At 33.8% G+C, this 22350-nt stretch overlaps 1 protein-coding gene across 1 annotated transcript in view; it reads right to left on the bottom strand.

Moving 5' to 3' along the window:
* Positions 1-22350, bottom strand: part of LOC128482892 (collagen alpha-1(XIX) chain-like) — a 53037-nt gene that overhangs the window by 15898 nt on the left and 14789 nt on the right. Inside the window, exons 2-4 of the mRNA XM_053458861.1 lie at positions 17462-17524; positions 16074-16173; positions 413-536 (exon numbers count right to left, since the gene is read on the bottom strand). Coding sequence (XP_053314836.1) covers positions 413-536; positions 16074-16173; positions 17462-17524 — 287 coding nt within the window. The remainder of the gene's footprint in view (positions 1-412; positions 537-16073; positions 16174-17461; positions 17525-22350) is intronic.

The following is a 22350-nucleotide window of genomic DNA, read 5'->3' on the forward strand; positions in this document are numbered from 1 at the left end:
TAAAATTGTCCAATCTGGGAGAAATTCATCTCATAGCATGCTTCTGGATGTGTGTATCCACTGGTGCAGTGCGTCTGGTGCTGTTGGTGCTGCAGTCCAAAATCTTGTCTGGATCTCTTTCTAAATCTTGAGAAAGTTCATCTAAAACGATTTTGCTTGCAGTGCACAAGGCTATTAATCAGTGTCCATATCAATTTAAACAGTGATTTGTACAAGGTTTATCCTAGTTGTCCTTTCAGTCGTGAAACTATTTCATCAAAAGGTGTTTTTGTTTGCCTCCCTCTGGATAAATCTGATTAGGGATATTTTGGATAAATCAAAACTTAATATACCTTTTTTCCAGTTTATATACTAAGTACCTAACAGTATGTAACAATTGTGTGACACAACACTATTCAAAGTCATTTCCCACCTGTGGAGTACCAGAACTAGTCAATGTTTGCCACAGGTACCAGCGTTCCTTTTTTGTGTTGCGTCTAACTCGGAATAAGGCTGTTAGAGAATATTCTTCAGGAAGCCCTCTAAAAAACAATCGTCTGAAAGAGAAAGGACAATGCAAATCATTTTTATGTGCTGTTTCTAAAGGAAAGCAATCTAAATATTGACATAAAAGAAAGCAAAAAAATATTTGTTATATTATATCTAGAAAAAAATTTGTAAATGCCCGAGAAATTAAAACAATTTTACTTTTTATTTGTGAGAGCTAAAATTAGTATTTAACTTTCTAAAAATATCCAAGCAATGATATATTGTAAAGTAAGATTTTATCAAGTTTAAATAAATACTTGAAACTGTTTGAAAAGTTTTACATATTTTGTGTAAACTGTTTTAGCTATATTTCAAAAAAAAATATAGTTCTTAATGAAGATTTCACACTGACAAAGTAAAAAAAACAGCAATATGGTGAGTCTAAATATAAGTGTGCAAAAGATGCTAATGCAGTTGTAAATGTCAAGATCATAAGTGGGTATATAAAGTAATTTCCATATACATATAAGCAGCCGGAAGCTATAACTGTAAAAGGTTAACACGCTAATAGGAATCAAATGTAAACCTGAAATAATCAAAATAATAAAAAATAGGCAATAAAACTGATATTGAAAAGGAACAGACTTGCATCTGCTAGCAGAAAGTGTCCATTATATTTACACTACAATTCAAAAGTTTAGGGTCACTTAGAAATGTCCTTGTTTCTGAAAGAAAAGTACATTTTGTCCATTAAAACAATATGATATTGTTTTTCTGTCCATAACATGACATTGATAAACATTGTTCATTTTGTGATTATTGTAGCTGGAAATGACTGATTTTTTGGGAATATCATTAAAGGCGTACAGAGGTTCTTCATCAGCAGCAATCACCTTATCTGCAGCCCAATGGCAAGTTGTGTTCGCTAATTTAAGTTTAACGGGCTAATAGATCATTAGAAAGCCCTTTTGTATTTACGTTAGTACAGCTAGAAATGTCCTTGTTTTCCATCAAAACAGCCCAAACTTTTGAACAATAGTGTATATAAAAAAGTTCCAGTGCAACAGACATGTGGCCTGATGTTCTTAAGTAAGAAATTTACAAATCACAGAAAAAAAGCACAAACTGGATATTTAATACAGAATATACGAGTTCTAAATTGAACACAATAGAATCAAATCCTCCTGATTTTTATAGTTACTTAGCTTTACAATTGTAACAACAAAAAAGGTTCTCAGTCCTCAAGCTTAGAAACTGGACCTAACAGTGCCAAAGTTAGATTAACAGATTTGGTATTTAGTGAATAATAGCGTCATTAGCTCCTATGAGTAGATCCAGAAAACAAGCCCTTTTGGCTGTTATGAGTGGGTATGAGGGTCACTCATATAAAACACGCAATGAAAGGCTTCTATAATATCTAGACCAGCTTTACAAAAATGATACCCCATAATGGCCTAAGACAATACAGAATGCTTAGGTTTGTGGCCAACATTTAGTACAAGATGTAGTGTGACATAACCCTTGAACACCTCAGATGTCACTTTTCCAGATCTTAACATGTGTTGTACAATACTCTACATTTAGTTCTGCAAATATAGTTACCCAAAACATTTGTCCTGTGTTTTATTCCTACAGACACAAATAAAAAATCTCATATTTAAAAAGAACACATAACAAACTGTGCATGTTGTAGTAGACCTATCTCAGCCCAACACAATGGAGATACATGAATACTACATACTGTACTTCGGCTGCTCTGCAGACTCCATGTTTTCCATCTCTAAATGTCTAATATAGTAACCCTACCAATATAATCTTAAAGCTTGGTTTAATTTGTGAAAGCCTTCATGATTTAAAGGCAAAAATATAATAAATCCCTAGACTGAATCGCACCATGTGTCACTCACTAAGAGGAAAACTCTAAATATCCTATTTTATCAGTCACACCTGTTCCCTGTCTGTTAATTACGTACAGCTGCAGATTTTATTGCCGTCTCAGACTTATTTGCGAAATATAACCGCATAGGCCACATTAACCCCTCATTGTTTTCTGGGTTTTTTTTTTGTTAATATATATACCTTGTGTCATTATAGTCTGCTTATTTATTTACCCCACTACTACTTACCCCTACTACTAATATATGGAACATTAACGTGCCTCTAAAATGAAACATTTTATATGAATAATTTTAGTTGATACATTATACTATAGTGATGTATTCTCTTTGCAGTTTTTCATTATACTAGTTGCTGTATATAATCCTACGTATCATATGTTGTATTTTTATTATTTTAAATTGCATCAGTTATGTGTTATGGAAAAGAGGCTCAAATATTAAATGTTTGTGGAAAAATACTTCTCAACTTCCCACTCTCATAAACACCTCAGAATTTCCTACTCATACAACTAGGAAAGTGATCTGCAAGCAGTGTGAGCAGTAAAACATTCTGGCTATAAATAGAACAGGAAGTACTGTAAATAGTCACTCCTTAAAATAGGTGACTGTCAACAGAGCTGCCGAGTTAACAGATGAATCTTTTTTTCCACGCTTCTGTAAAATAAGCGTGTCCATGTCATGTTACACTAAAGCATTCAACTAACATGTGAGTTCCGTGTTTTTCTGCAAATATGCCCTGCTGTGCAGTTATGCTTTCAGCTGGAATCTTCACATTTTGTATGCATTCTCAAGTGAAATAATGTAAAATTAAATCTGCTTATTCACAAAATTCACACATATTTATGGGGCAGAACTGGGTAGGGTACTTTAAGCTCAGTGGCTCTTAAATGATGTCCATGCAGCTGCATGATACGCTCTGACACTTGAGCAATGTGTGGCTGTGTATATCCATCCTATGTCCACACATTAAAGCACCAGGTAAAATCTGCAGCAAAAGCAGCAGCAAAGGTAAGCAACTGTTTTCATCTGGCCAGTCCAAGCCTATATATATATGTATGTATATATATATATATATATATATATATATATATATATATATATATATATATATATACAGAGCTGTTCTTAGTACCAGATGTCCTGTGAGCTACCTAGGGTAACATTGACACCTGTCCTGGTTTCCACAGAGAGAGCCCTAAAATAAGGGAAGTAAATCCCAGCAAGGTCCGTACAGACATTGTTGGATGAGTTTGTTGTGGAAGAACCGGCCTGCACAGAGCCCTGACCTCAACCCCATGAAACACCTTTGGGATGAACTGGAATGGAGATTGCGAGCCAGGTCTTCTCATCAACATCAACACCAACATCAGTGCCTGACCTCATATATGCACAGAAACACTCCAACATCTTATGGAAAGCCTTCATATAGTGTCTGTATAGATAGATAGATAGATACTAATACAGTTGTAAATGTCAAGATCATAAGTGGGTATATAAAGTAATTTCCATATACATATAAGAAGCCAGAAGCTATAACTGTAAAAGGTTAACACGCTAATAGATAGATAGATAGATAGATAGATAGATAGATAGATAGATAGATAGATAGATAGATAGATAGATATACAAGAATAGATAGTTTAATCCCCCCAACATGTATCCAAGTGTGCCTGTGATGCCAATATACACATACTAGTTCATATAACATGTATATTACCGTGACTACTTAACCTTGTTCATCTAAGCTGCTTGTTTACTTGGTTGAGGTAGGTTTATGTAAGAGAGAGTCTGACATTTAAGTTGTACATATAAATGGACCACATTTCCATGCAATATTAAGTTATAGTAATTTTATATAACAGGTTGGCTATTTTGGTTTATTATTCTGCAACTCTTGCATTTCTTGTAACTCTGTAAAAGTTAAACTCATTTTCTTTCCCTTACAAATACTCCTATATGCTCTGGTGCTACATTGTAATATCCCTGATTTAACGTAACCTATACAAAAGATCAATAGAACTGAAAGTTCAAAACACATTTAGCTAATCACAAAAACCCAGAATTATATATATATAGAGAGAAAATGCACAAAAAGAAGTTTATTGCCAAAATACTACAGCCATCAACTCAATTATACTTAGGGAGCATTTTCAATGGATGCTCTTTAATTTAATGTAGTATTTCTATATATATGTATTTAAGTATACGGTACAACTAAACTTTTGCTATGAATCATTAATTGAATGAATCTGATATTCTGTACATGCACAGCCAATCATTTTGCCAGGTAGGGAATAGGTCTTTTAGATTCATAGTCAATGAGCTGCAATTTATTAAAACAATGATAAAATATATTAAAGCCTAGGGAAGCCACAAGTGGATAATAAATGTACTGAATTTTACATAGTAGCTGTCAAATTGCACATTCATTACTGGTGAGTGGGGAGCTACAAATCTGGCCAAGGGACCAAATCTCTATAAAATATAATATTTCAGATAAAATCAAAACGCTATCTTGGCCTGTCCAGAGATAAGATTTTTCATATTAGATAACAACGCAGTGTACATCCTCCACAGGCCCAATTGTCTTTTTTTGTTCATAATGTAGCATACATTTTTCATCTTTTTTCCATGATTTTCTAAATCAAATTGTTAAAATGCACCTTCAAGGCCCACAGCAATATAATGGACAGACTCAACCTGCTGCCTTCATCGCAACTAAATTATTCGGCACAGGAGGCTTATGATTCTGCAAACTTCATTATAAGTTGACACAAAGTAATATCCTGTTTTGTTAATATTTTGTTAGAATTGTGGCAAACGTGCTGAATGCAGATCTGTTTGTCTACGTGTTCTCAGATCTTCTGCAGGATAACGTATTAAATGTAAAGTGAATCAAAAGTAAAAGTGTACTATGCTACACAAATGGCCATGGATATGTTAATATGTATCGCAGATCTCTTGTTACACTATAATAATTTAACTATTAGGCATTAGAAAACAATGATCTGGTGTTTACTGAAAAAAAACAGGTGTGGAACACAATGAAACAGAATGATTTAGCGCTGAGACTCTGTAATCTATAGCTAATAGTGTTTAACGCAGCTTTGAAATTTGAAGTACAGCCAAGAACATAGTAACGTTGTAGCCTGCACCGATTGTAGACCATGTGGCTATATTATAGAAACAGAATTGATGGCATATAAAAATCATTCAGCTCATCTAGTCTGCCAGTTTTTTTTCTTGCTTTAAAGACCCATCCATAATCATTCCTTGGTCTCGCCTTAGGATGTAGGATAGCCATATGCCTATAACATGCATGTTTATTAATTCTCTCAGTTGTATTCTAACTAAGCTAGAATACAAACAAAATTGCACTTTGACATTAATATAGTTTATAGTTGCATTAGTTATGTTATATGTTTTTGGTTATTAGATCACTGTTTCTAGCTATTTTTTTCTGGTCCTTTGAATACTTTCGCTTACCAAGTTTTAAGTCACAGATCCAAAATGTGACTTTTTTTAAATCTCAAAATAGTGACTGACTAGACATGAAAGAACCATTTCGAACGTAAAGTGTAAAGTGAACTTCCGTATTTACAAGTATCAATGGGATCTTTTATTTGCTGAATGTTTTCCAGGAAGGGAAAGATGATCCGACTTACATTTCCTGAGGGTGAAGTGAGAGATGCTTGGAGTTTATAGCAAGCCATTTAGTTTCCAGCTGACACACAACATCAACTGTCATGTTACAAATAATTTGATGACCAGACCTCCGGGAGCATGTTAAAAAAAGCCCCTTTTCCCATGGTAGATGATAATGTATTTAGCATTGCTGCTACCGGGATTTTGAAACCTTAGACATTTTGTGTTTGCCTGGGCAATTCAAATGGTGGAGAGTTGTTACTTAAATAATGTGTTATCATTGTCAATTTGTAAAAAAAAAAAAAAACAGTGTGTTAATGTGAAACATAAACTGTTTCTAATTGCCATTACACCTGTGTAACAGAATCTTTTTGTACCTCCTACAGAGTAATATATTTTGCTTTAACCTTACTAATGAATATGCAAAAAGGAAAGAAAAAAAAAAGTTCAAATGCAGGTCAGTGTTCTACAATATTTTATCCACGTGTTAAAAAGGTTTTTTTTTTTAAGAAAAATTAATTATTCATATTTAAAGAATAGCTTTTCATGTAACCACACACACATACACAAAAAAATAGATATTAACAATGAAGACATATAAAAGAACTTTGTAAGTACTTTAAATATGCATTAATTTAGCCTGCAGGGCTCCCCTTCATAGTCCAGTGTCTCTTCATACTGATTGGCTACTTGAGGCAACCAATCTGTCACAGAAAAGTGCTCCCTTTGAAATGAATGTTAGCACTTTCTGCTAATCTGCATAGAGGAGGTTTTATGAAACTTCCAGCGCAGTCACAGAGCCAGCATTGGAGCTGTCTGTCGATAAGTATAAACACATCTCCCCCATGGCAAATAGCATAGGGGGTGGTGCACTAGGGCAAAAACATTTGGTTTGATTTTCAAGGTGGACACCATGAAAATATAAATGGACCACTCAGCAATAAAAGTTCATGTGATGGCTGGAGTGTCACGTTTAGACTAAAGAAAGTGAGAATGGTTGGTACATGTAAACCGATGATGAATTTTCAAACCATTTTTTTTTGGGATATACAGTAATCTTCAAAAATGTATTACACCATTTACATTTAGGCAAACAATAATTGGCAGTCAAGACATATTTAAATAGACATCATAACATTTATTTTCTTTATCACTTTTTTCTAAGAAATACCATACAAAATGCATTTAAACTACATCTGATAAAACAATTGAAAACTTGGATATGATTAGATAACACCTAATGGATATATTGTTTTGTATATTGGGGTTTAAATGTCAGCTAGAAGACTCACTTCTGTGTAAAACTTCTAAAGATGCAGAACCATACAATATAATTTACCTGTACTCTTTAGGGCATAAAACAGAGTGGAGGTTTAATGAACAAGGAGAAATAATGAAATAAACGTAATTGAGTTTATGTAACAATTGTTGCTTTGGGTATCTCCTTCCTCCATGAGTAACCATGGCTATTCCATGTAGCACTCAATACAATGTCTGCCTTTTATAACTTCATTGGGTTGTCTGGCTGCTGAAAGATACTATTTACTCATAGATTAAACCACAACATTTAGGATTAGGATTATATAAGAAATAATTATGCAGATTCTGAGAAAAGAAGATTAAGATGGTATACACATAACATGGGTTTCTAATAGATTCCACAGTGCCATTACAAAACTGATAATATACAATATTAACAATAACATGTCAACACATGTTAAAATTGACACAGAAGAAAATGGCTCTGCTTTTGCAAAGCTGAGGAAATGTTTTGGCACCTACATATACATTTCTTTTGTCATGTAAGAAATAAAAAAATACATTTGAAGAAAAATACGTTGATTTAACAGTATTGTCCTAATGTGGTTTATTTTCTAGACAGCAATGTGCAGCGCCGCCATTTTAGTGGATAATGCCAGCTGGTTATGTGTGAAGATGTGGACAAAGAAAGAAGATTAAGGACTGAAGTCTTCAGATAGAATGGAAAAGAGAGAAGAGAAGGGAGAAAATAGAAGATGAACTAGATGCTGAAGTGGTCAGCAGAAGCGGAAATGATCAGCGGAGAAGATAGGGAAACATTTAGACATTATGAGTGAACAAGAATGAGTGAATGTGGATCAACACATTTCTGACAAGAAAGTGTTCCGATTCATGGGGAGTTGGGCCTCGTTTTCAGGACTTTTTACGAATCGCCGAATTTGGTAAATCTGCAATTCGCATAAATCTAAATGCAAGTCTAATATCCTGAAAACGTAATTCTAGATTAAACACGTGTATTATATGTGGGTGTATTATATGTTAGGCAGTTCAAAGCATATCCTACTGTATTCTGACTTTTTCTTCTAATCATACTGTGTAATCATAATGTGTATTAGTCGTTATGATTGGTGGAAAGGTAAACATTCTGAATGTTATATTTTGTAAGGCACCTACATCATTTTAGTTCCTTAGCAACTGTAATTTTACACTACCTTTGTATTTACAACGATACATGATTACCATAGCAACATGGTCATGACAAGTCTACACGTAATAAACACATCTAAATGTTGTAAGTTATTAAAATCTTTGGAAAAGGAAAAATATTTGCCCCTTAAGTCATTATATGACATTATAGTATTGGCACACAGACCCATTCCTCAACTTATAGTACAGTGCAGTAATACAATCAACATTTTAAATTGTGAATAATTTCAATTCTTAACCCAAACTCTACCACTGATCAAAAGCAGAATTTTACTAAATAATATGGAATTCCTTTTCAGATTTTAACTGCAAGAAATATATTTCCACCTGTTTATAACACGGCTCAAAAATAGGTCATGATTAAATGAGTCATAATAGCTAATATTCCCTCTAGAATACCACCTTTGCCCCCTTCTTCTTCCCAGCTGTCATGTTTCTATAGCTGTAATTGCAATTATAAGATGGGTGCCGTTTTTTTCACTTGACTTTATGCTAGCACAATATAGATTTGGGTCCTTGAAATAAAAAAAAAAATTCTATGTCAAAAAGTCAGGAAGACTTTTTTAATGAGATTTCCTAATGCCAAAATGTTGTACCGCATTGACATAAGATGTTTGAGTTCTGTTATTGACGTGTGCATTCCAACTAACTTTTCTATTTCTAACAATCCATGCAGTGCAGGATTCTTGTAAATGAACTGCTCAGTAGCAGAATCTTAAAACACAGGTGTATGACAATGTAAGATGATCGGCATTGAAACAGGCTGCAATAATGAAAGTTTCAGACAGTGGAACAATTTGTCATTGGACTTTTCCAGAAATGCAGTGGAGGAAACAGGATAAAACAGATACAGAGTAATTTATCAATGTCTTCCTGGTGCAACATAAGGAGAAATCCTGGAAACTGAAAGATTGGGTCCTCGAACTATATAAATATTACTCTCTGAACACATCCGCACATTAATTAAATTGTGACAGGGTTTTCTCTCTTAATCTTTGTATGATATTTAAATATAAACCTTTATTAGTGATTACACATTCATTTTATATGTGATTACTTATGAATCTTAAAAATAAAAGGTTCTCTTAAAAATAAATGTACTTCCCTCTGAGACGTTTGTTCTATTATTTGAATTAGGACCCAGAATATGCATACTTGAGGGTAAATAGACTTAAATAAGACAAATGAAACTTTTTTCTTCTAATGAGTTTCACGTTTTACAACATTCTATATTTTCAGTGTTTATTTCATACAATAAAATGCACAAATGGCACTATTCCCAGTGTTCCCAGGCTGCTTTTAGAAGAAAGAGTCTACATCACCAGTGACCAATTTAATAACGAACGCAAGACAAGGATAATCTGGTCTGGGTGGAAATTGTCACCCTGAAATTCTTCAAAGGGGCCTATCATTTAGCCAATACCCTTTTTGTACAATAGTTTTCCAGTCAGTTGCAACTTCTTCAGATAATAATGACCATACCTGTGAACTCTCCAGGTTTTGCCCATTCATGGCCTGAAATCTGTGGGTTATGGGAGTGGCACTTAGACATGGCCCAACTCCCCACTCAAGGCCATTTCCCCTCCCACCCCCATTCAAATATAAAATGATTGAGGCTAGCCCTGTCTAAAATGTCTCCATCTACCACCTTCTGATGTCATTGACCATCCCAAAGAGGGAAGACTCTGGGGAGTCAGAAGCTGGATGTTCCCAGGTATGATAATGACTCATACCTCTTTATCAGTTCCAGTTTTCATGGGACAGTCCCAATTTTCAGAACCAAAACTTCTGTGGCCACACCCACATCCTGTGCCAACCATGCCATTTGCAAGAACCCCCAACACAGATGTCTTGATATTGTCACCTACAATGTTGGATGTATGATATACATACATCATATATATATAAATATGATATATTTAGGGGATGAGGCTGCAAGCACATATCTGAGCTTGTTTATTACCCTTGGCCATAGCTCCTCTGGACCCATAGCTTTGTCCACTTAAATATTTGACAAATCTGAATAATTCTATCCTTAAGTATTACAATTTAAAATTCAATTTATCTAAGTACAGCTCCACACTAAAGCACTATTCTTAATAACAGCTTGTCAGATGAACTGCTTAGCACATTTCCTGCATACATATTCAAAGCCAATATATAAAACACTTGGCCATTTGATTTTGGTTACAATATTAATTATATTTGTATTGATTGCATGTAATATACCTAAAGAGTCTACTGCTGTTATAAATAAAAGTAGGCTTAAAGAACATCTGAAGAACTATTTACATGCATAAATAATACTGCTCTTTCAAGCAACTCTAGTGATTAAACTATCAATTAGCCCTACAGGAAGCCAATGCAAAATGGATTGCAAGGATATGTCAATTTTTTTTTAAAGAAATAAAGCTAATAGAAATGTTTAGTGGACCATAAATGATCTTAGTTGAGACAACGATTATATGCAAATATACTAAAAAGAAAATCTCCATAAATTGGATCTGTCTGACAAAAGGTAATAATCATTTTGATGTTGTTACATACCTTCCAAATGACCAAGGAGTTATATTCTCTTTTACGGGGTGCAGAGAAATGTGTTCTTAGGAGCAGTGTTTTCCCCTAAATTTGTATGTGTCCTTGTCACCTATTGATAGAGATTTATGTAACAGAGTAAGCCATTCTACACACATTATTTTAACCCCTTAATGACGTAGTACATTTTGGGACAAAGGTTCTTTTAACATGGTCGTCAGAGAAGGTAGGGAGACATTTAGAGAGCGTAAAAGAGAGAGAACGAGCAAGAAAGAGTGTGTGTGAGCTTGGGTGAATTTGGGCCCACATATTTTGGACAAAAATTCAGAGCTTTTTGCTTTGTTTTCATTCAATTTGCAGCTTTGTGCGAATTACCAAATGTAACAATATTCCGTAACACCCCCCTCCTGCAGCTCTAACAGCCTCTTCTTCGTGAGGTCAGGCAGACTAATGTTGGATGAGAAGGCCTGGCTCACAATTCATTTATTTCCAATTCATTCCAAAGGTGTTATGTGGGTTTACGGTCAGGGCTCTGTGCAGGCCACTCTAATTCCTCCACGCCAAACTCATCAAACCATGTATTTATGGACCTTGCTTTGTAGACAGGGCCAGAGTCATGCTATAACATGAAAGGGCTTTCACCAAATGGGTGCTACAAACTAGAGCCCTGCGCGGGACTACTTTTTTAATCCCGCTCCCGCCCGCTCCCGCGGTTTTTAATCCCGCTCCCTCCCGCTCCCGCAATGTGGGTGATCCACTCCCGCCCACTCCCGCCACATTTGTGGCCAATCCCGCCCGCTCCTGCCACATTTGTGGCCAATTATCCCCGCCTCCTTACCTGATTTCCCGCGCAGTCCCGCACGGCTGCCCTCGAGTTGTTCCCTCACGGCGTCTCTTCTCTTGCTCCGCCCAGGAACAAGGCGGAGTCACAGGAAGTGACATCACATCACGTGACTCCGTTTTGTTCCTGGGCGGAGCAAGCTAGGAGACACTGTAAGGGAGCAGCAAGAAGGCAGCCTTGCGGGACTGCGCGGGATTACCGGGACCCGCAGGTACAGTGCCTAACCGCCCGCTCCCGCAGCCCCAGCAAGACCGCCCGTTCCCGCGGGACCCGCCTCCCAGTGCAGTCCTCTACTACAAAGTTCAAAACATTCAATTATGTAAAATATCTTTGTATGTTGTAGCATTAATCCTATACTTCACTGGAACTAAGGGGCCTAGCCCAAACCCCCAGGCTGCAGGGAAGATATATATATATAATTGTAATCTGTAGACACAGCTTCGTGGACTTATTTGGTCCATAAGATTATAAAATGTTGGATTTGGGTAAAGTCATAGCTCAACTTTCAGTTACACAAATCACCTTCTAACTAAGGGTGTATTTTATAACAAATATACAATACATTTTCATTGTTTCAACAGGCTCAGTAAGAAACAGTGGTTTATTGTGGCATAGGCCTAAGTGCAATTTTGTAGCAAGTATCATACAGTATATCATTCTACAGAAAATGTACATTGTTAAATAAAATCAGTTGAATTGTTGATTACAATCAGAACAAAATAATACATTTAATTGAATTCCAAAGTTCATTAGTAAGATATATATATAATATATAATATACAAAATAACAGAAACAGTAATGAGAAGTTCATCCTTACCTCATCCTTACATCATAAATATACATATATGTGACATTTGTAAGGGTAAAAAATATATTGATTTATCATTCACTAGTGAACTCATAACTGAAGAATGTCAAATATTTTTAATATAGTACAATTAAAGTATGTTTACTTGGACAAATAGGACTGGGAAACAAATCCTACCAATATTTAATTATCCTATCAGAAGGAAACAATATAATGCAACATCTGGATTGTTCCTTTGAATGTTCAATTATTGAACTCCAAAGCTTCTTAACTGCATAGAACCACCTGGTATCAAAGTGGACTAATTAGCCATTATTTTAAACCATCAGACAACATGGTCATGGTCTGATGAACTAGAAAGGGATTTGTGTATTAAAATCTGATTTCATGTATTTGTTAGCATTTACCAAAGGCAAACAGATACATCATAAGAAGAAAAAAAACACTTAATGGCATAAAGAAAGCACATATGGGACACAGTGCCTCCATCACATATTATTAAATATATAAACAAGGCAAAAAAAATAAAACATGTGAAACAGGCAATACAATATCAATCCACGGGATAAAAAAAACCATAAAATGAATTATTTATCAAACATACTGTAAGAAGCTTTGAGATGGCAATTTAGAAAAAATATGTTGTGTTAAACAAAAATAAAGGTAACAATTTTCTTTATGATCAATAGAGAAAAATCCTACTTGTTTTTCCAGAAGACGTCATTGATGGCAGTGAACTAAAATTTAATCCTTTGCATTCCAGGAAGAACAAACAATTTTCTTTCACGATGACATAATATTTTTGCCTTTTTTAAATGTGAAATTCATTGTCCTCTTTGTCAGCATTACAACCTTTACCACAATTGTATTACTTAACTCTTTTCCAAAAAAAAAAAATATATATTAATAGTTCATAGACAATCTGGAAATAATGAATTTCACAAAAATTAAATGAATAAAAGTTAAAAATACCATAATTGATGATTTTATTAGACCGTAATCAGAAGGTCATGTTAAAAACTATATTAAAGCTGTATTATAAGTCATACACAGTGTGGAAAAGATAACCAAAAAGTAAACATTCATTTGTGCTACATAACATTAATAGGACTTCATTTAAAATAATTTTAATTCTCATTAGAATTCATAGATTATATATGTATATATATACTGAAATATTAATGTTATTTCAAAGTAATGTATCTCATCATATCTCACCAGACATGCTTTGCTTTCTATGCTATTACTGAATGAGTGAGTGTAACAAGAGAAACAGGCAAGATGTTTACACTTTCCTAAGTCAGCTTAATCAGATACCCTGCGTTTCCTGTAGTAAAGTTACTTGTGTTCTGCTATACACAGTCCAAAATGGCTATATGGGAGTAGAAGACCAGCTAAATGTAACCAGTGCCACTTATTCTATAAAAGAGCTGTACAACAACAAACCAAGATGTCGACGTACTCATACCAGATTACATGACAATTAACACATTTCTTTCCACTTTTCCCAATCAAATAATAATTGCAAAGACAGAGATTATATCTTTCGTTCACTTTGGAAAACTATTAGTGGAAGAATTGTTTAATTCAGATTAAATTTACTAATACAAGAAAAAAAAAATATTAAAAATATTAAAAAAAAAAACTCATGTTGCTGATCTTGCACCAAGCAAGGTTTACAGGTTACAAAATTCTGTAGCACTAGCAACTTTGAGGGACTGTTAACTAAAGGGAATGTTGACAAGTGGTTTTAACTCTCTCACCAACTCATTCTGCAGTGCTATAGAATGGGTAAACAGGACATAATAGGTACTGTATAACATAACAATTTGGATTTACAGGAAGAAAATGTAAGGAGGGCCCTACTCAACCAAGCTTACCATCTGCATAGTACCTATAGTTGTAGCCCACATATAAAGAAAAAGATTATTGAGGTTATACTGCTCAATTATAATCTTCAGAATGCAGAAAATATTTCTTACAATATTATATGTGGGTCTAAGCAAAGACAAAAGATTTTCAAATTTACAATCTAGTGAAATCTACAGGATAAAAAGGACTAGCTGGCTCTGCATGATACATACTTTAACTCACGAGGAAGCTTTGACAACATTTAAATACACATTACACAGGGCCAGTCAAGCTCTTCTTGTAGCAGAAGGTCAATGGGCTTTGCTTTTCATAATGTATACAGAAGTCAAGAAGCAGAAACACAACTCCCCCTCTTGTCAGCTCTTCCTCTGAATAAACACATCACTGCAGTCTGTAAAATACTCACAAGGCCAAACCAGCTAAAACAAGAGGACTAAATCCGTCACACACATTTCACCTCCATTAGTTTCACAAAATTACACGGAAGGCATTTTTGAGTATGATTCATGGAAAGGTTGTTAAGAAATCAAGTCCAGAACATCTCAAACAAAATGTATTGGGTGCCTCGGTATGGCAGCTGAAATGGTTTGCCTTAGCCATAATACAACAAAAAAACAGCGCCATTTTTTGCTTAGGCCTCCACCTCAAACTACGGCAGTTGTTGACAAAGTCCAAGGAACAGCTACTGTGGGTCCCTAAGTTAAGCCTAGGACCAGTGCAAAAGCTCCATTTGTGACACATTAAAGACAGCCCTATGCCAAATCAACAAAAAATATTGTGTTTTGTGGGGGGGGTTTCCCCTTTAATAAATGTTGAATTGAATATGGGCATCAACTTTGATTTGACTTGGTAGATCCTGATGACACCCATGGAAATTACATTGGAAATTTTTTCAGACCCAAATTCAACATAAAGTTTTTAATCACTTCTGAGCAAATTGCAGAAACACTGATTTTGGTAGGAATTCAACAGGTTTTATATTTTAGGCTAGTTAGCTAATTCTACTGTTTAGTTTGTGTTCCTACGCTCTACACTTAAAGAAAGAGGGGAGATATGATTTAAATATATAAATACTTAAAGGAATTTAACAAACTACAGTGCGGAGGTCTAGATTGTCAAATGGTTCTTATCTGCTGATAAATTAAATGTGATTGCTATTAAATATTTGACCCTTTTAAATAGTATTAGCATTTTCAGTACACGCATGCAATAGCGTTCATTTTAATATTTAAACATTTTGCTCATTTCATGACGCCAATTATGGAAATTAGTGATTGGAAAATGTTAATGTTAATTTCTAAATAATATTGTATAGGGAAAAATTGTAATCAACTAATCAACTTACACTAATACTTAACAACTAAAGAAAACAATTAAAATTCCTGTAAACAAGCATAATTTGGAAGAAATATATGTATTCAGTAATTTGAGGACATATATAATTATTAGTTCATTCTGCCATTCATCTACAAAATCTGTAATAACTGTTTTTTCAGTCGCCCCCCCTCATGTTTTTAATAAAGAAAATGCAATCCTTACTGTGTTTCTCTGATAAGAGGTACGTTTCCTAACTTAAAGCAAGTCTTTTCTGCTCCACAGGATGTTGATCTTAGAGAGAAACGCTCCACAAGGTCATATCCTGAAAAAAAAAATCCAATAATTATATTATTAAAGAATGAAACAGCACGATGGAACAGAATATCATATCATATTTTTGAAGATATTAAGGCTAAGATTACCTTCTTGACAGAATTAAGACTTAAGCAAAACTGTCACTTGGATACAGCATCCTCATTTCTTAAGGGGTATTTTTGTACCATTTGGCAATAAATATTAACCCCTTAAGGACAATGGGCGGTCTCTAAACCCATTGAAAACAATGCATTTTGAGCCCGTCCATGTACAGGCTTTTTTCATTAAGGGGTTAAAGTTTTGATGTAAAGTTTATTTACTATGAGTCTCTCCTTACATTAGGAGTAAAACATCCAGAAATTTCAAAAATAATCAAGTATATATATATATATATATATATATATATATATATATATATAATAAAATATTAATAACTTGTACCTTGTTTCTTGTGTTATCCTCCCTTTTTTGAAGCACACAATCTATAAGGACCCACATAAGATGATCTGTGCCTAAGGTGTAATTATCTATTATCTTTAAATCATTAAATTCCTACTCAGAGATTTCAACTGAATGTTATCCAAAAGACCATACTGTTTGGAACAAAGCAGGCTATTCTCCAATAGTGGCATTACAGGTCCAGAGAATGCCCAGTAACCCTAATAGTTTATCCCCTTTGAATGACAAGCTACATTATATTTGGTAATATTTTAATCCTACATTGAAGCACATCATTTTCAAAATGTTTCATTATTTTGTTTTGAGTTATTGATATTTAATATAATTTTGTTTAATTTTTATGTGTGTAACATGTTTTACATAATGGTACACTGTATGAACAATGTAACTATCTACTTAACGTATTTCATCACCACAGGACTGGAATAAAGGCAATATTAATGCCTTTGCATTAATTAATCATTAATTTTACTATTGTTGCTTACATAGTGCCAACAGATTCAGCTGCACTGTAAAATAACAAATACAAGCAAACAGACAAAAGGTATAGGGATCCTTCGTCGTTAGATATTTTAATTTTAGGTTTCATTTGTACAATTTCCAAAGGGAATCATAGAGAAATGGCATTCTTAAAGGCAGAATAAATATGAGACCAAAAGACAAACAAATTCAGCACTCAGGTGTCTCCAAGTAATTGCTCTGTTTGCAAAAATAACTCATCAGTGAGCAGTAGAAAATGTGCAAGCGATGGGAGGCTTCAAGCAATTTAAAAGTATGTGACCTAAACATCAAGTGTAGGACGTGGACAGATTACTTTACACTGTAAATATACATACCTGACATTTCAAAACTGTTCTTTTGATGTCTTTCGATTCCATATTTTTTTAAAACAGGACATGCTGTAACAACAACAGGTAAAGACATTCAACGTATTGGCAAGAGTACCTTTGAAAATCACAAATCATTTATATTTAAGGGTTTTGCATGGAGGTTAAAACTTTTTTCCTACAGTATGTTTGATATTGTAGCAATTCAAACTATTTATATAGAGAGACTGGTGTTTTCTTTATCGAAAATGTAATTCAATTAATTTTAATAATAACAATTATTGCGCTCAAACAAGGCAGTAAATAATTAGAAGTACAACTTTGATGTACAACGTTCTTACATAATATACCAAGCTGTATTTGCTGTATATTAGTACAGAATACAAATTTGAAATCACTAGGAAAATGACATGAAAATATTTTAAGAATTTCTTTAGTCCCTTTCTCTTTGAATAAAATGAATATATACTTTTCTGCATAAATCAAAATAACAAACAAATATACGTGTAAATTATTTTTTAGTAATTTTGAAACACAGAACGTTGAAGACTTGTTTGGAGGTTCTAAAAGCTTGGTATTAAAGGTCCCATTCCTATTCCTGGATCACTGTTGTCAATCATGTTTTGAGCACCTGTTTTTTTATTATTTATATATTGTGACTTTATTGTGAATCTTAGGTTAGTGGGTAGTATTGACAATTAAGTCTTAGGCATCCAAGGTGCATAAAAGCCAATAAAGGTTTTGTAACTATTGGCAAATGTGGAAGTGGGACTAAAAGATCAGTTAGCTACAGTTATATACCGCACTCAGAAGCTTCAAGTATTCAGAAAAGTCATCATGACCCTTAACAAAATGAAAACACTTCTCATCAGATGAAGGTTGTGCCAATGCAGAGTTTTATTGGATGATTCGCTTTTATATTTGACTCTCGACCAGTTTACAGTTACATAGAAATCTCTCTTACATTTATAGTGGGGCAAAGAGTTAAAATGTAGGGGATGACAGCAATTTCATAATAAAGTGGAATACAGTGATAGATTGTTTAAATCAAACATCTTATATCTATAAATTATACAAAAAGAATTCTACAAAAGCACTTCATTTTTATAATAAGTGAAACATTATAGTCTAATTGGTTAATAGGTTTTTCAGTAATTACTGATGATTGCCTGGGGAGGAAATATATATATATATATATATATATATATATATATATATATATACAAATATATGTATATATATATATACATATATAATAAAGCGGGACCTGAATTACTGATAACTCTGGAATGATTTCATTAATTGACAGAATTATGCCATAGGAATTAGTAAGTAAGTAGGACATAATTGCAAAATTCAAATAAACTATCTTTTAGCATTATTATCTCTTTCGTAGATTACATTTATTAGTTCCTTTAATCAGACACTTGCAATATGGTTACAAATTATGTCAATATTGTTTTCCAAATAAATTTTAGAAAGATACAGAGAAAATTAAAAACAACTGCTTTTATAAAGCAGACATTTCACATAGAAAGTACAGCATACCATAAAATCTTTGGTATAATAAATACTTTTGTATAATACGCACATATAGCTTTACACTAAATTTTATAGAAAAAAAAAAAAAAAGTACTTGTGTATAATATGCACCAACCAGATTTGATCACTGGCTGATAATTGGTGAGACTGATCAGTAATCAGTGGCTTAATAAATCATTAATCATAGAACAGATAACTTTTTTAGGTTAAAATCTGTTTAAAATAGAGTGTAAAATAAAAAAAATATGTAACCATCTGTAATCAGATCACTGACATTGATGAATCCGATCAATGAACAGTGATCTAAAATGTCACTATTTAGTGATCATTTATGTAATAAAAATGTAAAAAATAATAATAAAATATGTATTTTTTATAAATAATGTCTGCATGGACCTGGATGGCCCCTCTCTTTCTCTCTGACTCTTACTAATGGGAGTTTCCACCAACGAAACACAGAAACAAGCATTCACCAGCACTCTCAAAAGGATGTGGCTCAGATGGAGAAACAAATATAAATGTTGGTTTTATTCTGGTCCATAGTCCCATAAAATCAATCAATAGAATGTAGAAACAAAATATAATAAAGCCAGCAAGATGAGCTCTTCACAGGCAATGGAGAAAATACATGCTTAACGCGTTTCACACTATCGTGCTTTATCGAAACAGATTTCTCTCAGAGAAACACTAGTTATATAGGCAATTACTAATTTAGACTGATTAAAACACTTATTCTCCAAACATAGTCTGCATATTCCTCCCATAACATTCATTGAAATACAAACTAACCATAGCAGGTGCGAACTACAGGCTATTGTAAAGAAAAGAAAAACATCAAAGTAACAAATCTGAAAACACAAGCGTTAACCCCTTTAATTTCATGATTGTTTCATTAAGGGGTTAATACTGCACAATCAGTCTCACAAGATTTTACAGTAGGTTTCCTACAAGAAACACATTTCTTACACTGATTGCTATAACGTTTAGGGATGATGAAACGATACGATTATTTGTAAATCTTTCCATGCCATGTCGAAAGTAAATGTAATGTTTAGAGGGAGAATAAGTTATAGAAGGTGTTTGCCACATTAGCTATTTATTCCAGCACACATATGCATTTCACCACCTGCTAGTCAGCACATATGAACTGCTGTCCGGCAGTAACTTTCCCCGTATCGCAGGATCTCGCAACTGGTCTCCAATTTGTGAAATGTAAAATAGTTGGACATTCCACTACATGATGGAGGACCTTAACCCTTTTCAGGACTGGGTTTGTTTGTTTTTTTTTGTTTTTTTTTTTTTACCACGTTTGCACTAAAGGACCAGAGGAGTTTTTGTGCTTTTGCTATGAGTTTATTCAACTCTGAATGTTCACTAACTCATTTCACGCACCCCCACACATTATATATTGTTGTTTTCAGCACACGAAGGGCTTTATTTTGAAATAATTATATATAAAAACCATCATTTAGCATGAAAAGTATCTAAAAATGTGGGGAAAATTAGGAAAAAAAGGAAATATTTTCAGTTTCACCTATAAAAAATATATATATCCAGTGCAAATGGAAAAAAACTCCAAAAGTGTATTTAGGTATTTGTCCTGTTTTTGGAAACACCACATATGCCTGGTATTTTTATTTATTTTGGAACTCACAGGGTTAAATATGAATGACGCGCATCATTGTTTCTAAACAATATTTTTTTTTAAATGTGGTATGCTGGGAGTTGCGCCCCAATAGTGGCCAGAAATAAAAACTGATAAACAAACGTATATATTTTTTGAAAGATGATACGCCAAAGTATTTTATTAGGGGCATTTTAACACATTTGATTTAACTATTTTAGTGCCAGTCTGTCCTAAACATTGCAGTAAACGTTCAGTTTTTTCATTTTTAACAAACCCATTCTATCCAAACACATTATTTCAGTATTTTTCCCCCCTGGTTACATGAAATTACTAAAACAACTTGTGATTTGTATTCAGAAGCAACCCACGAGTACAGGAATACCCCATATACATGGCTAGAGCATGTCTTTTAGGCAATGCAGGTTAAAAATTGGAACATGCGCATTACAGTTTTCAAACACGGAATTTTGACAGATCAGTTTGCTGGGTCCTGGTCTTAAATGAGACACGTAGAGGTCCCATATTTCATTTTAACACCCTAAAACTATATATTTTCAAAAACTAGACAGCCCAGGGAATCTAGTTAGGGGCATATTGGCCTGTCTCATGCAGCTGATTCCACACCGGCACCTTCCAAATTTAGTCTAACAAAAAAAAGAAAAAAAATTTCACATCCACTTTGCGGTTTCACCATGTTTATTTTTCAGAGTGGATGTGTTAAAGAACAAAATAGGTCTTGATTTATGTTCAGTAACACCCCCTGAGTACAGCAATACCCCACATGCATAGATAGGTCATGTTTCTCAGACATTGTGGAGTGGAAACTGGAAAATGTGCATTGTAAGTGACAAGTTTAGGCCACTGACATTGATCTGGGAGGCCGATCAATAATCAGTGACTTAAAATTTTCATATTTTCAGTCTTTTTTTAGATCTTTTCGGAGGCATTTGGCAGCCTGCTTTGCATCTGATATCATTTGAAAGGGTTTTCCTTCTTAAATGTTTCGATATACTTAAGCCTGACAGTCCAATCTGTTCACTGCAGAGAATAATACTTTCTTAATCACTGAACCAAGTCAATCATTGGATAAACAAAAAGAATGCTATTTTTATTCTTCTATGTCATGTTCTTTTTGGTTAATACTTTCAAGTCTATCTGAATGATAATAGTTTTTAATGACCAACCAATAACTTTAACAGTAATTAAGTAACTTACTGACTTATGTTGTGACATTTGCGCCTGCTTCCTAATGGAATTTTAATACACATAAGCTGCCATCATTCATGTTAAACTTAATGTTTTATTTTAAAAGTAAAATAAAAATATGGCCTTTTGTTCATTTTTTAGCCATCTCTTTTAAAATGTAGCATGGGCAATCAATTGATTCACAGCTATTTTGCTTTTTTTAATGCTTACTAAAATAGTGTTTATGGACGTGTAAAATGATAAAGAAGAGAAAAATAAGGATACTCATTTTAATAAATAAATAGGACACCGCATTTTCAAGCAGTTACATTGAAATGTATTACACATTGAACAGGTTTCTGGGTGACATATATAAATTGGGGATTATTCAGTAAATGTCCATGTTTTAGCTACCATAATGTGCCGCTAAAATTCAGATCTAATTGTCTGCTCAAATGGGATTCAATTTACTAATTGCTGAGCTGAGTTTTGAGAGTTGAAGAGTTCTTCTGAGTTACCAGCTTGGACATTCCCCAAGTTTTGT

Source organism: Spea bombifrons, chromosome 3, assembly GCF_027358695.1.
Source record: "Spea bombifrons isolate aSpeBom1 chromosome 3, aSpeBom1.2.pri, whole genome shotgun sequence".
In the NCBI taxonomy this organism is placed as follows: Eukaryota; Metazoa; Chordata; class Amphibia; order Anura; family Pelobatidae; genus Spea; species Spea bombifrons.